The 17,038-nt window shown below is 37.2% G+C and overlaps 1 protein-coding gene across 9 annotated transcripts in view; it reads left to right on the forward strand.

The window, feature by feature from the left end:
* PPP1R9A (protein phosphatase 1 regulatory subunit 9A) overlaps positions 1 to 17,038 on the forward strand; it is a 351,250-nt gene that overhangs the window by 179,176 nt on the left and 155,036 nt on the right. For all 9 annotated transcript variants that reach the window (XM_055420445.2, XM_055420444.2, XM_055420449.2 and 6 more), the window contains exons 3-4: positions 10,296 to 10,428; positions 15,219 to 15,339. In XM_055420445.2, the coding sequence (XP_055276420.1) occupies positions 10,296 to 10,428; positions 15,219 to 15,339 (254 nt within the window). The remainder of the gene's footprint in view (positions 1 to 10,295; positions 10,429 to 15,218; positions 15,340 to 17,038) is intronic.

Genomic DNA, 17,038 nt, shown 5'->3' on the forward strand with positions numbered 1-17,038 from the left:
ACAAGAAATCTTAAATTTAAACGTCCTTTTGCTTTTCTCAGTGAAATAACACAGAAGCAATGTAAAGGTGACTGAACTAAATATATATCTCTTGAATGGTGCAGAATGTTAGGACACAGGATGCTGTTGGCCTTTAGTTTTTTGCATTTTTGCATCGCAGCAGTATCATGATGGGGTTTTGATTATTATTTGCATAATTAACTATTCATATATATTTGTAGAGCAGTTATGGTAGTATAAATAAAAGTGATAGAACTATTGTAAGAATACTGAATGAGCCATGACCATATTGATGGAAGGGAAAGTCTTACCTAGGTCAGTTTTCCTTTCGTCTTCCTGGTCAAGGCAAAACAAAGCCTGGCAAAGAACAAGCCATTGTGTAATGATATTATATTGCTCTGGACACAGGTAGGGGTTTTGGCAGGCCAGTAAACATTGTAATACCAAATTAATCTAGTAGATTTTTGTTCCAAGGGCATTAAGCATCATAGTGGATGAAGCATTCAAAAGTTATTTGTAAATAAGAGTATGAGATGAGTGTAGGTATCTGGGGAAATATTACTATCTCTGATTACCCTGGGAAAGCTTTCCCTCCCCTTATGTTGAACCTAGCATAATTATTTAGATTGTCTTATTTCATTTTCACAGCAACTTTATATGATAGGTATTATTATTATTATAGCCATTTTGTAAATAATGAAACTGAGGCTTAGAGTGGTTTTACATTGGCAAGAGCTACATGGCTAGGAAATTTAGGAGATCCTTAATTTAGATTAGAGTTAGGGTCATACCAATTGAGAATATATTTAAACCTATATATATGGGCTTCCCTGGTAGCTCAGCTGGTAAAGAATCTGCCTGCAGTGCAGGATACTCCGGTCCAATTCCTGGGTGGGGAAGTTCGCTGGATAAGGGATAGGCTACCCACTCCAGTGTTCTTGGGCTTCCCTGGTGGCTCAGCTGATAAGGAATCCACCTGCAATGTAGGAGACCTGGGTTCAATCCCTGGGTTGGGAAGAGCACCTGGAGAAGGGAAAGGCTACCCACTCCAGTATTCTGGCCTAGAAAATTCTGTGGACTGTATTATAGTCCATGGGGTCGCAAAGAGTCAGGCACGACTGAGTGACTTTCACTCACTATATGTGTATATATAGAGGTAGAGGAGTAGATCCATATGGATACAGATGTAAATATATCTGCCATGTGCCTTTCTGGTGAAGTAATATATGAGCCTTTGGCTAAGTAATTTCAGAACCTTTCATGTCTGCAGAGGTAGATCTTTCTTATCATTGTGTGGAATTACATCTTTGTAAATACTATAACATAGTAAGACATTTTCTCTATCTTTGAACATTTATATAATTTTCCATCTTGGGGAATTATATATGGTTCTTTAATGAACTTCCTTGCACAGATATCTGTGCATACTTGTAAATAGCTCTGTAAATACTTACATGTAGCATTATTGTATCAAAGGCATTTACATTTACAATCTTGATAGCTAATTTCAAATTTTGACTTTTTTCCTGCTTTTTCAAGAGTAGTTTTCCTATATCCTCACAAACACTAGATGTTTCAGGCTTTTTAAAAAAGTCATCCTATAGGTGAATATATTGCATTTCCTTCTTAAATTAATTTTTAAGAAGAAAACTTTTAATGAAATTGAGCATCTTTACATCATTTATTGAACAGTAGTGTTTCTTTGTTGAATTATCAGTTTCCTTCCCCCTACTTATAGGTGTAGTTTTTAAGTTGTTAAAACATTTTTTATATTACAAATGTTCATATTTCATCGTGATATTTGGCAATATATTCTCCTAATATTTGACTTGTTTTATAATTTCATTATGGTGTATATTATTACCTAGAAGTTTTTAGCATAAATTTTTAATCAAATAGTTTATTTTCTTTAGGCTTTTAGGATCAGTGGCTTTTGGGGAAGAGTCTCTCTTGTGTGTTAAAAACATTGTTGCATATTTTCTTTTAGCAGTTTCTTGTTGTTCACACTCAGTTGTGTCCAACTCTTTGCAGCCCCATGGACTGCAGCATGCCAGGCTTCTGTGTCCTCCACTGTCTCTGGGGTTTGCTCAACTTCATGTTCATTGAGTCAGTGATGCTTTATTACTGTCTTCGATCTTTCCCAGCATTACGGTCTTTTCCAATGAGTTGGCTGTTCACATCAGGTGGCCAAAGTATTGCAACCTTAGCTTCAGCATCAGTCCTTCCAAAGAATTTGATTTGATTTGATCTCCTTGCAGTCCAAGGGACCCTCAAGAGTCTTCTCCAACACTACAATTCAAAAGCGTCAGTTCTTCAGTGCTCAGGCTTCTTATGGTCCAACATTCACATCCATACATGACTACTGGAAAAACAATGGCTTTGACTAAGATGATACATTTGTCAGCATAGTGATGTTTTTGCTTTTTAATACTGTCTAGGTTTTTCATAGTTTTCCTTCCAAGAAGCAGTTCAGTTCAGTTCAGTTCAGTCGCTCAGTCGCGTCCGACTCTCCACGACCCCATGAATCACACCACGCCAGGCCTCCCTGTCCATCACCAACTCCCGGAGTTCACTCAAACTCATGTCCACAGAGTCGGTGATGCCATCCAGCCATCTCATTCTCGGTCGTCCCCGTCTCCTCCCGCCCACAACCTTTCCTAGCATCAGAGTCTTTTCCAGTGAGTCAACTCGTCGCATGAGGTGGCCAAAGTATAGGAGTTTCACCTTTAGCATCAGTCCTTCCAATGAACACCCAGGATTGATCTCCTTTAGAATGGACTGGTTGGATCTCCTTGCAGTCCAAGGGACTCTCAAGAGTCTTCTCCAACACCACAGTTCAAAAGCATCAATTCTTCGGCGATCAGCTTTCTTCACAGTCCAACTCTCACATCCATACATGACTGCGGGAAAAACCGTAGCCTTGACTAGACAGACCTTTGTTGGCAAAGTAATGTCTCTGCTTTTTAATATACTATCAAGGTTGGTCATAACTTTCCTTCCAAGGAGTAAGCGTCTTTTAATTTCATGGCTTCAATCAGCATCTGCAGTGATTTTGGAGCCCAAAAAAATAAAGTCTGACACTGTTTCCACTGTTTCCATCTATTTCCCATGAAGTGATGGGACCAGATGCCATGATCTTTGTTTTCTGAATGTTGAGTTTCAAGCCAACCTTTTCACTCTCCTCTTTCACTTTCATCAGGAGGCTTTTGAGTTCCTCTTCACTTTCTGCCATAAGAGTAGTGTCATCTGCATATCTGAGGTTATTGATATTTCTCCCAGCAATCTTGATTCCAGCTTGTGCTTCTTCCAGCCCAGCGTTCCTCATGATGTACTCTGCATATAAGTTAAATAAGCAAGGTGACAATATACAACCTTGACGTACTCCTTTTCCTATTTGGAACCAGTCTGTTGTTCCATGTCCAGTTCTGACTGTTGCTTCCTGACCTGCATACAGGTTTCTCAAGAGACAGGTCAGGTGGTCTGGTATTCCCATCTCTTTCAGAATATTCCACAGTTTATTGTGATCACACAGTCAAAGGCTTTGGCCTAGTCAATGAAGCAGAAATAGATGGTTTTCTGGAACTCTCTTGCTTTCTCCATGATCCAGCGGATGTTGGCAATTTGATCTCTGGTCCCTCTGCCTTTTCTAAAACCTGCTTGAACATCTGGGAGTTCACGGTTCACATATTGCTGAAGCCTGGCTTGGAGAATTTTGAGCATGCGCATCTTTTAATTTCATGGTTGCAGTCACCATCCGCAATGATCTTGGAGCTTCAGAAAAGAAAATCTGTCACTGTTTCCACTTTTTCCCCATCTACTTGCCGTGAAATGATAGGACCAAATGCTATGATCTTAGTTTTTTTAATGTTGAGTTTTAAGCCAGCTTTTTCACTCTCCTCTTTTACCCTCATTTGGAGGCTCTTTAGTTCCTCTTTTCTGCCATTGGGAATGGTATCACCTGCATATCTGAAGCTGTAGATATTTCTCACAGCAATCTTGATTTCAACTTATGGCTCATCCAACCTGGCATTTCTCATGATGTACTCTGCTTATAAGTTAAATAGAGTGACAGTACACAGCCTTGTCTTACTCCTTTCCTGATTTTGAACCAGTCATTTGTTCCATGTAAGGTTCTAACTGTTGCTTCTTGCCCTGCATACAAGTTTCTCAGGAGACAGGTAAGGTGGTCTGATATTCCCATCTGTTTTAAGGATTTTCCATGGTTTGTTATGATCCACGTAGTCAAAGACTTTCTCATAGTCAGTGAAGCAGAAATAATTGTTTTCCTGGAATTCCTTTGTTTACTCTGTCATCCAACGAATGTTGACAGTTTGTTTCCCGGTTCCTCTACCTTTTCTAAACCCAACTTCTACAACTGGAATTTCTTGGTACATGTGCTGCTGAAGCCTAACTTAAAGGATTTTGAGTATAACCTTACTATCATGAGAAATTAATGTAATTGTTCAGTAGCTTGAACTTTAGCAGTTTAATAATTTATAATTTTTTTTTCTTAGCCAATGTAAATTTTACTTTTGTTAATCATATGAAACAGGAATTTTTTTTCAGGAGGATATCTCATTCTTTCCCTACTATTTTTTGAATAGATCACCCAAACTCATTTGAATAAAAAAGTAGAGGAGTGAAACAGAAAGTATGAAAATAGATCTGTCTTTGGACAAAGTATATTGCCTTAATATATGAGGTTTTATTATATCTTCTGATATCTGATAAGGTCTGTTTCCATTCTTATTCTTTGTTTGCAAGCAGCTTGCTAGTTTCCAGGAATAATGTTAGAGGAATTTCAATTTTGATTGCCCTGTATTCATAAATTAAATTGGAGCAAACAGATATTTACATGATTTAGGATCATAGATGATTTTACAGTATTAAGGATTTTAATCCAAGAATATAGCATGGCATTACACTTACTCAGGGCTTGTTAAATTTTTCAGTTACGTTTAAAGGTAAGAATATCCTTGCACATTTGTAATCACTAATTCTTGAGTATTTTATAATTACTGATCTTATTTATTATATTTTCTAAAATTACTATAGATTTTTTGGTCAGTTTCCAAATTCTGTTTTCACTGAACTCTTTTTTTTTTTTTCAAAGTCAAGACAACACTTTTAATTTCTTTAAAACAACATTAGTATTTTCTGTCTGTAGGTCTCACAATAAATTTGAGGTTGTATGATAAATTATCACAGATATAATAATTAGGGAACTACGTTTCTAGAAACACACTTGCTTTTCTTGTAATTGTCCTCTTCATTTATAGTAGCAATAGCCCAAGTTTGCCTTGCATAAGTTTAAGAGAATGATTTTTTTACATGAGTGAGGGAATGTAGACAAAACTGAACTCTTGTTAGTTCTAAATTTTTATGTTTAACCTCTTGGATTCCCCAGGTAAACAAAAGCTTAATTTACAAATAATGAGTTCTGGCCTTTTTTTTTTTCATGTTTTATAAGGGTTTGTTTATGTGCCCCCATAATTTACCAGACAATGAACAAGCTGAGGATGAAAAGTATATTATATTATTTGTTCTCTACATAATGAAATGGTGATATGATCCTCTGATTGCTAGATGCCTCAAACATTATTTAAAATATTATTTTCCAATCTGTAGTTATATAGTTAGTTTTCTGTTTGTTTATTTATTTTTGCTGCTAAGTCACTTCAGTCGTGTCCGACTCTGTGCAACCCCATAGACGGCAGGCCACCAGGCTCTGCCGTCCCTGGGATTCTCCAGGCAAGAACACTGGAGTGGGTTGCCATTGCCTTCTCCAATTTAATTTTGGGATATCCCTAAGTTGACTTTATAAACCAGCCTTATTGGGGAAAAATATTTGCTAGCAGGTGTGTGTGTATACACACACAGTTCAGTTCAGTACAGTCGCTCAGTCGTGTCTGACTCTTTGCAACCTCATGAACTGCAGCACGCCAGGCCTCCCTGTCCATCACCAACTCCTGGAGTTTACTCAAACTCGTGTCCATTGAGTTGGTGATGCCCTTCAACCATCTCATCCTCTGTCATCCCCTTTTCCTCCTGCCCTCAATCATTCCAGCATCAGGGTCTTTTCAAATGAGTCAGATCTTCACATCAGGTGGCCAAAGGATTGGAGTTTCAGCTTCAGCATCAGTCCTTCATATGAACACCCAGGACTGATCTCCTTTAGGATGGACTGGTTGGATCTCCTTGCAGTCCAAGGGATTCTCAAGAGTCTTCTCCAACACCACAGTTCAAAAGCATCAATTCTTTGGCGCTCAGCTTTCTTTACAGTCCAACTCTCACATCCATGTATGACTACCTGGAAAAACCATAGCTTTGACTGGATGGACCTTTGTTGGCAAAGTAATGTCTCTGCTTTTTAATATGCTGCCTAGGTTAGTCATAACTTTCCTTTCACGGAGTAAGCGTCTTTTATTTCATGACTGCAGTCACCATCTGCAGTGATTTTTGGAGCCCCCAAAATAAAGTCTGACACTGTTTCCACTGTTACTTCATCTATTTGCTATGAAGTGTAGGACCAGATGCCATGATCTTAGTTTTCTGAATGTTGAGCTTTAAATCAACCTTTTCACTCTCCTCTTTCACTTTCATCAAGAGGCTCTTTAGTTCTTCTTCACTTTCTGCCATAAGGGTGGTGTCATCTGCATATCTGCATATTTCTCCTGGCAGTCTTGATTCCAGCTTGTGCTTCCTCCAGCCCAGCGTTCCTCATGATGTACACTGAATATATGTTATATAAGCAGGGTGACAAATACAGCCTTGACGTACTCCTTTTCCTAATTGGAACCAGTCTGTTGTTCCATGTCCAGTTCTAACTTTTTCCTGACCTGCATACAGGTTTCTCAAGAGGCAGGTCTTCATCTCTTGAAGAATTTGCCACACAAATTATTGTGATCCACACAGTCAAAGGCTTTGGTGTAATCAATAAAGCAGAAACAGATGTTTTTTTGGAACTCCCTTGCTTTTTCAATGATCCAGTGGATGTTGGCCATTTGATCTCTGGTTCCTCTGCCTTTTCTAAAACCAGCTTCAACATCTGGAAGTTCACGGTTCACATATTACTGAAGCCTGGCTTGGAGAATTTTGAGCATGATTTTACTAGCATGTGAGATGAGTACAATTGTGTGGTAGTTTGAACATTCTTTGGCATTGCCCTTCTTTGGGATTGGAATGAAAACTGACCTTTTCCAGTCCTGTGGCCACTGCTGAGTTTTCCAAATTTGCTTTCATATTGAGTGCAGCATTTTCAGAGCATCATCTTTTAGGATTTGAAATAGCTCAACTGGAATTCCATCACCTCCACTATCTTTGTTTGTAGTTTTGCTCCTAAGGCCCACTAGACTTCACATTCCAGGATGTCTGATTCTAGGTGAGTGATCACACCATCATGATTATCTGGGTCGTGAAGTTCTTTTTTGTATAGTTCTTCTGTGTATTCTTGCCACCTCTTCTTAATATCTTCTGCTTCTGTTAGGTCCATACCATTTCTGTCCTTTATTGAGCCCATCTTTGCATGCATTGTTCCCTTGGTATCTCTGATTTTCTTGAAGAGATCTGTAGTCTTTCCCATTCTGTCATTTTACTCTGTTTCTTTGCATTGATCACTGAGGAAGGCTTTCTTATCTCTCCTTGCTATTCTTTGGAACTCTGCATTCAAATGGGAATATCTTTCCCTTTCTCCTTTGCTTTTCACGTCTCTTCTTTTCACAACTATTTGTAAGGCCTCCTCAGACAGCCATTTTGCTTTTCTGCATTTCTTTTCCATGGGGATGGTCTTGGTCCCTGTCTCCTGTACAGTGTCACGAACCTCTGTCCATAATTCATCAGACTCTCTATCAGATCTAGTTCCTTAAATCTATTTCTCACTTCCACTGTGTACACACACACATACACATATATACATATATAAAAATACATATACATTCTTTTATTCACATATTAAATGCAGGAGTAAAGTTGAGTTATGTTTTAGTATGAATATCATTTAAATCCTTGTTTAGCAATCATATAATTGAACCTATTAGCAGAAGTAGAGTGGCAGACATTAATGCAATAATTTCTAGTCATCACTGCCAGTAGTTTCCAGGACATGTATGTTCCAGATCCAATTACTTTTTTGTGTGTGTTATTGAAGTTTGTTTCTCTCAGTTCAGTTCAGTTCAGTCACTCAGTCGTGTCCGACTCTTTGTGACCCCATGAATCACAGCACGCCAGACCTCCCTGTCTATCACCAGCTCCCAGAGTTTACTCAAACCCATGTCCATCGAGTTGGTGATGCCATCCAGCCATCTCATTCTCTGTCTTCCCCTTCTACTCCCTCCCTCAATCTTTCCCAGCATCAGGGTGTTTTCAAATGTGTCAGGTCTTCACATCAGGTGGCCAAAGTATTGCAGTTTCAGCTTCAGCATCAGTCCTTCCAATGAACACCCAGGACTGATCTCCTTTAAGATGGACTGGTTGGATCTCCTTGTTTCTCTAGGTGTTCTATATTGTGATCCATTCAATTGTCCATGTTTTCTAAAAGATACAGATTTTTTCTAGTGTCTTATATTGGAAATATGCATTTCACCTCTTCTACATTTGAATATATGAATCCTTGTTTATTCTTTAGGCAGTTCCTCTTCCATGAAATTCTTCCCTTTTTCTGAACAATAAAAAAATTGCTTGATATATTCTTTTGTTATATCAATTATCACATATATGGTGGTAGTTTATTTTTATTTCTGTGTCCCTACTAAGCTGTGAGCTTCTTGAGATTGTGCCTTCTTCTGTGTCTAGCATAATGTGTGGCATAGAGTTGGTACTGTATAAATTTTGACACGTGAATATGTGTGAATTAATGATTACCAAAACATATAAGGGAAGTGAAAGATCAAAAAGGCTGTCTAAGAGAAAGTCATAAACCTGAAAATTTAAGAAAAACACTAGAAGGTTCTGTGGAAGGGGCATAGGAAGCATATTTTATGAAAAGGTTTATTTAAAAGATACAAACCCCATAGTCTAGAAGTGTTCCTTTTGATGCAGAAATGTTTATTGTGGTGGAGAAATGTGGTAGAGACCGACTGTGAATGGTATATGGCTATGAACATGTTGAAAGTCAGGAACAAAAACTATCAATGACATGATTCTGAGAAGTATGTAGAATTAGGAGCCACAGTACATTTGTTTCTATGTATTCAGTATGTATTACTGGTTTATAGATTACCATATATAGCATGTAAGAGCTGCCAGTTTTCCAGTAATATGAATGTAAATCACATCTGGACTAGCAGGGCCAGCTTTATAGACAATAGACTTGATTTCTTCTGTCTCTGACCTTCAGTTATGCTTCCTACGTTTATTATCACTTTTTATGTATATTTTTAAAAAAACTGCTCACTCTGAGATTTTAAATTTTGGAGGACATGACAGAGTTTTGTCAGGCACAGTTTGAATACTTCGTATCTATTGAATTTAATTGAAAATGTCAGTTTTTATCATGCAAATTAATTTGGCTTAATGAATTATATATTTCTTTCTTTTAAATATTCTTCAGTTATTAAGTGAGGGATTGTATACCAACTTCCAGTTACTTTTAAAATAAATCAAATATTTCAGCAGAAATAAGGACAAAAAGTTTCTTATGGCTACATTTGAAGACCACATATAATGATTTTTTGAATGATTTAGGTCAGGAAGAAAGACCTGCCAGTATTCTATTTAAGCAATATTTTGGTAGTGATTTCGTTAAAATGTTCAATGAGAATTTAATTTATGTTTGCATGCAAGTAAAATGAGAGATGCCAAATTAGAGCTCAGTACTGCCTGGTACAGTATAGAATACAAGTCAGTTTCAGTGATTCTGTATTTCAAATATAATTCTCGTACCAGCATACTACACCAGCGCTTTCACAGGTCATAGCATGAAATGGATTCACTGTGGGTGTTTGCTCTAGTAGCGTGCTCAAGATGCTTTACCTTAGTTTCATTGCAGCTAATATGGTACACCCTGATTCTGTAAAAAATGATAAACATTGATAACCATATAATGATTAGCTGTTGGCTACTGTTGTCTCTCAAATTATTAAAAGTGGTACATTTTTTAAATTAGTGAGTTACTTTTATTCTGATTCAGTTTTCCTTTTCCTAACATCTCTATTGATTTGATGACAAAGCAGTTGTTTAGAAGAAATTCTTCCTACAAAGTTTTTAACTTATGTAGTTTTGGATACTTAGCAGAATTTTTTAAATTAAGAAAACTGTCTTTTCTGGATTTTCCTCTTATTGTTGACATCTCATTGCAGGTCTTCAGCACATACTCCAATGAAGACTATGACAGGAGGAATGATGAAGTTGACCCCGTGGCTGCTTCGGCTGAGTATGAACTTGAAAAACGTGTAGAAAAGCTGGAACTTTTCCCAGTGGAACTAGAAAAAGGTATATGAGCTCTGCAATGTTAATGTTATGCTGGCATTTTAATAGTATAGTGTTTTATAGTATATCCCCCTAAGGATTGGAGAAAGTTTTCATTCTCATGGAGGGTTTTATTTTTTTTTATTTCAAAAACAGTTTATATGAATTCTGTGTGCATAGTATATTGAAAGACTCCTCCCTTACCTTCCCTGCTGAAACCCATCTACTTTAGTTGGCTGGATTTGTGACTAGGAGTAGGGAAGTGTGAATGAGGTCTGATGTTTTCTTGTATTCCTGCAAACCACTGGTACATGTGAGGAGTCCAGGGAGAGTTGCTATAAGTGAGAGCTTAGGCTGGGTGCTTGTTTGGGGTTATTAAAGTTACAAAAGTGAAAGTGAAAGTTGCTCAGTCGTGCCCAAATCTTTGCGACCCGATGGAATTCTCCTGGCCAAAATACTGGAGTGGGTAATCGTTCCATTCTCCAGGGGATCCTCCCAAATGAGGCATCGAACCCAGGTCTCCTGGATTGCAGGCGGATTCTTTAGCAGTGGAGCCACCAGGGAAGCCCATTAAAGATATAGGAACCTGACTGAAGATCTTGATTAAAGATACAGGATCCAAGCAAATAGATATTCTGCGTTTTTGGATGGGAAGACTCAGTATAGGAAAGTCTCTCCTATATCTGATAGGTATCTTCTACCTGATAAAGTAATATATAAATTTAATGCAATTCAAATAGAACTGTCATCAGTTACATTGGGAGAGGGGATAGCATAATACAGTACTAAATTTTACATGGAAAAATACAGACCTAAGAGAAGTATGAAAAAGAAGGTGAAAGAATTTGATTTTCCAAATATCTGAATGTAATGTAAATCCTTGATAATCAGAACAAATTGTAATCATACAGCAGTTGATTAGTGAAACAAAATACAAGTTCCAGAGAATGATGTTAGTGTGCATGAAAATTTAATAACTTGACATGTGAGATACTCTTAATTTAGGAGTAACAGGGTACTTTACAAATCGTTCTGGCATAACTGAGCATCTATCTGAAAGAATGTTAAGTTGGGAAAACTTCATTTTCATTGTATCATATAGAAAGGTAAACTACATGAATTAAATAATAAAATATTAAAAAAGCAAAAATATTTGATGAAAACGTATATCTACATCTGGGCTTCTGGAGGAGGGCTTAACCATTTGAAAAATCAGAAATTATAAAAGAAAGATGGACCAATTCACTCATTCAAACTTTTAAACTTTTTTTTTTAAATTTTGATTGGAGGCTAATTACTTTACAATATTGTATTGGTTTTGCCACACACTGACATGAATCCGCCCTGGATGTACATGTGTTCTTCATCTTGAACCCCCGTCCCATCTCCCTTCCCATACAAAGCCAACAGATAAGTGATATATTTAGGAGGGGAAATATTCATTATAGGTGACATGGAGTTAATAGCTATAATATTCTAAGAGTCTTTGTAGATTATCAGGACGAAAGAAGACAGGCAAAACTCATTAGAAAAATTGGCACTTTAGAGGAAATTGAATGGCCCACATTCCTATGAATATAAGCTCAAACCTCACTAGCAGTGAGGGGAATACTGAACCAACATGAGATTTTTTTTCCTGGTAGAGAAAATAAGCTCTGAGCTCCAGAAGGTGGTGACAAGCATCTTCCTAACATAGCCTCGAGTCTTTTCCATCTTTTCCTGGATGTTTGCATACTTCGTGCTAGTAGAATATATACAGAGGAAGACAAGGTGGCTGCTGGGTTCTTGATGGTGCAACCACAGGAATCCAAGCCTTCAAGTGTGTGACTCTGGACTTCACGCATGCTTGCCATCTCAGAGAAACTGTACAGAGATGAAATCAATCAACTGATCTCTGGGTTAATTGTACTCTTCCTTTAGTTTTCTTTCAGTTGTCACCATGTCTTTCAGGTGGTCTGCACTGCACTCTCAAGTGGCTCAACATACTGCTTTGCCCACAGTTGCATTTTCATCTTTGAAAGACTGAGTAATTTTCCAGTTAGAGCATCAAGAGGAGCTATGAAAGGAAGGGAGATGATTTTACTAAAACCTGAGTCCAGGCAGAGAAAATGGATTTAAAAACTAAGGTGTAATTTTCATGCAGGATATTTGTTGGAAGAAACTATTAAATGGCATGGTAGTACAGAGAATCCACATTTGAGAGGAGCCCTTTGAGTATACTGAGTGTGGGAACCTAACGTTGGCTTGACATGTGTTAATTCATAATGAACAAAAGTTCTATAAATACAATGTCTACCAATAAGAATCCCCCCTAATACTTAATATTCACCAAAGATTTCATACAGGAGAGAAGCCCTGCAACATTATTCAATGTGGAAAAGTCTATAGCGATCATTTCTTAAACAACACAAGAGCAAACTCACTGAATGTAAACACTGGGAAGGCTTTGGGCGTTATTAATGATGGGGAAACAGTGGAAACAGTGTCAGACTTTATTTTCTTGGGCTCCAAAATCACTGCAGATGCTGATTGCAGCCATGAAATTAAAAGACGCTTACTCCTTGGAAGGAAAGTTATGACCAACCTAGATAGCATATTAAAAAGCAGAGACATTACTTTGCCAACAAAGGTTCGTCTAGTCAAGGCTATGGTTTTTCCCGTGGTCATGTATGGATGTGAGAGTTGGACTGTGAAGAAAGCTGATTGCCGAAGAATTGATGCTTTTGAACTGTGGTGCTGGAGAAGACTCTTGAGAATCCCTTGGACTGCAAGGAGATCCAACCAGTCCATTCTAAAGGATATCAATCCTGGGTGTTCATTAGAAGGACTGATGCTAAAGCTGAAACTCCAATACTTTGGCCACCTCATGCGACGAGTTGACTCACTGGAAAAGACTCTGATGCTGGGAGGGATTGGGGGCAGGAGGAGAAGGGGATGACAGAGAATGAGATGGCTGGATGGCATCACCGACTCGATGGACATGAGTTTGGGTGAACTCCGGGAGTTGGTGATGGACAGGGAGGCCTGGTGTGCTGTGATTCATGGGGTCGCGGAGAGTCGGACACGACTGAGCGACTGAACTGAACTGAACTGAATCCCTTCATAAATATAAACATTCACACTCTAGAGAAACCCTATGAATGTGATAAATATGTGCAATAATTCTGAATACAGCTAACTTTTATACACATAAGAGAATTTGTGTAACAGAAGCAACTGTATATATGTAACCAATGAGGAAGAGCTTTCAGCACAGATCTGACCTTCTTGTGCTTAAGAAACCTCATTCTAGGGAGAAACTGTTAAGCTATAGCGAATGTAGGAAAGTTTTTAGAATGAGAATGCCTCTTAATGAATATGAATACCTATACCAGGGAAACAATTAGAATGTAATAAATATGGAAAATGATGTGTGCAGATATTCTAAATGTAAGGAGTGAAGGAAGGTCTCCAGTGATCACTCATTTAGTCAACAGCTCTCACAGTTGGAGAGGTACTTATGCCTGAAATCAATGTGGATATGCCTTCAGCTGGGTATCAAACTCTATACTAGCTTTCTTTAGCACACAACTGAGCAAAGACATCACACTTTTGCTAAATGACGTATTTTTAAACATATGTAGACTAAAAATGTAGGATTATGAGTTATACTTAGAAATTCTTAAAGCAGAAGCTAATAATAAGTAATAATCAATGAGATGAACCCTATTCAGAAAATACTAGCTGAGAATACTTAGCAAATTAAAGGTTATTGCTAAAGAGTCTTTTAAAAGCATGAAGCATTCTATTGAGCACATGAGCCAGTTTATTTTTTTTTATCAATCCAACACTGCTGATTAGTTCATATCTATTTTTATACAGCTAATACACCATTATTATAAAGACTTCGAGGCTATCAGAAAACTTTGAATGTTAACCAAAAAATGTGGAATGCAAATAGTGTATCTTTTATTTCATTAATGTTAAAATATATGTGTTCACAGAAAGGAGAATTGTATCTGAATTAAAAAATGTGATTGTCAGTATTGTTCAAAAGTCCAATAAAATGAAAACAGAAGTGAATGCCTGTTTGTAGATAAATGGTCGGATAAATTATGACACCTTCTCACCATGAACTGTTATGCATTATAAGTGATTTAAGGCTGTTTAAGTTGATATCTTATCATTGGATCAGAAAAGTAAACTGCAGAGAGAAGTAGGTATAATATGATCTTGTTTGTGTAAAGGAAATAACAAGGAAAATTAAACACTATATAATATATATATTCAATTATATGCATATATATGTATATATTTTATCTGATCATCTGTTTATATGCTTGTATAGTAGAACAGAGGAAAATATTGAGAGATACTTACCATCTTATTAACATGAACGGGCATGTGGCCCAGGTTAAAAAAGAAGACCACATAAATAGATGGGAAATTCCAGATGTATTATAATCATGTTAATTTATTATTATATACTCAGACATACGTATATGTGTGAGTATGTATGGCCTGTGCTTAAAAACGTTGTATTATTTAGTTAGGCTTTGTTTTCAGAATAGATTGATTGCTCAATAATCAAGTTATTACCTTTTCCAGGAATCACAATGAATAACCAACTGCAATAGTAAAATGAAAATAAACTAACGAGCCTTTTAAGGGATATTATTTAACATCCTTGCTCCCCAGCATAGGATAAAATTCTGTCAAAGCAAACATGTCAGTATAGTTCACAAAGAACAAAATTAAAAGCAGCAAATAGATCTCAGAAGCTAGTTATGGATGAGTGTAAAATTTAAGGTTGTTCACTTTTTCCTTTTTCATAGATGAGGATGGACTTGGCATCAGTATTATTGGAATGGGTGTTGGAGCAGATGCAGGTCTTGAAAAGCTGGGAATATTTGTCAAGACAGTGACAGAAGGTGGTGCTGCTCAACGAGATGGCAGGTAAACCAGCTACTGTTGTTAACATCTAAAATCTTCTGGGAAGTGTTTCTGGGAATTTCTTTCATTGGTAGCTTTCTTTTGACTTTTTAGAACAGAATTTCAGAGTGTGTCTCAGATGTGGAAAATGTTAAGACATTTGAATTACTTTCTGATTTGTAGTCAGAATATATTTCTTTAATGTATATTAGATAAATAGGTGGATGGGTCTGTTATCTGTATCTGTCTTCCTTTGTATATATCCATTCATCTGTTCAGTTAGTGGCTAGTGATCAGAAACATGGTATATATCATTTAACAATATGTACTATGGAGATCAGCATATAGTTTCACTTGAGAAATAGCAAGACAAATGTTAGTAGTTCTGGCACTTCTGAAAATGACAGCGGTAAGAGAGAGAATAGGAACTTGGATTCTGCAGTGATGGTGATTATGGAGATCAATGTCTCTCAAAATGTGTTGTCTAAACACATAGGTTCTTGAGTGCCATCCAGACCTGTGGAATCTCTCGGAGAGGGTTAAACATCCTCCTGGGATACTTGGATACACACCAGAGCATCAGATGTTCATGTTTTATGTCTAAGCTTTCATCATCTTCAGCTATAAGTATCTTTAAAGATTTTGATAATCCTTACCTAGCTACTGATGCAACAAATTGGGGATGATACAGAGGACTGGCAGTAGAAATAAAAGTAGAATAAAAATATGAGTGCCAAATTCAATGAAACATAATCTTATTTTTTTCAGAAAATTAAATATTGATAACTGGCTTTGATTTTTTTCAAGGTTTAAGTTTGTATTACTTTTACCATCTTATCTAGAAATAATAAACCATGTTGAAAATCGTTTGTGAATTTCCAGTGAAACCAATAGTAGTAATATTTCTTTTGTAATTCTAAGACATATTGATATCCGAAGATGTTTCCCAAGAGGAACTAAATTGATTTATTTAAATAGAAAGCCACACCTTCAGAGGAACTAAGTTGATTTGTTTAAATAGGAAGCCACACCTTCATTATCGTCTCTTTCTATGTGGTTAGGGATCACATCTTACCAGTAACCTTATTTGTATTCCCAAAACATGTTGGAGAAGACTCTTGAGAGTCCCTTGGATGCAAGGAGATCCAACCAGTCCATCCTAAAGGAGATCAGTCCCGGGTGTTCATTGGAAGGACTGATGCTGAAGCTGCAACTCCAATCCTTTGGCCACCTGATGTGAAGATCTGACTCATTTGAAAAGACCCTGATGCTGGGAAAGATTGAGGGCAGGAGGAGAAGGGGACGACAGAGGATGAGATGGCTGGATGGCATCACTGACACAATGAACATGGGTTTGGGTGGACTCTGGGAGTTGGTGATGGATGGGGAGGCCTGGTGTGCTGCGGTTCATGGGGTCACAAAAGAGTCAGACACGACTGAGTGACTGAACTGAACTGAACACATGAACAAAAAAGATCTGAAATGAATGTTTTGAGTGAATCTTCAGCTGACTAGGTGTTATACTTAAAGAAAGTGGGATATTATTATTTTGTGTTTAAAAGTAATTTATTGTCTTACTGAAGGAAATAACTTCTTTGTTCTGTCAATGGATTCTATAATTGTTGTTCAGTTGCTAAGTTGTGTCCAATTCTTTGCAATCCCATGGACTGCAGCATGCCAGGCTTCCCTATAAAATAAAATATTCCCATAAAAGATTGTATTT

The sequence above is a fragment of the Moschus berezovskii genome, chromosome 3 (assembly GCF_049115385.1).
Source record: "Moschus berezovskii isolate FMDL1 chromosome 3, NW_MosBer_1.0, whole genome shotgun sequence".
Lineage (NCBI taxonomy): Eukaryota > Metazoa > Chordata > Mammalia > Artiodactyla > Moschidae > Moschus > Moschus berezovskii.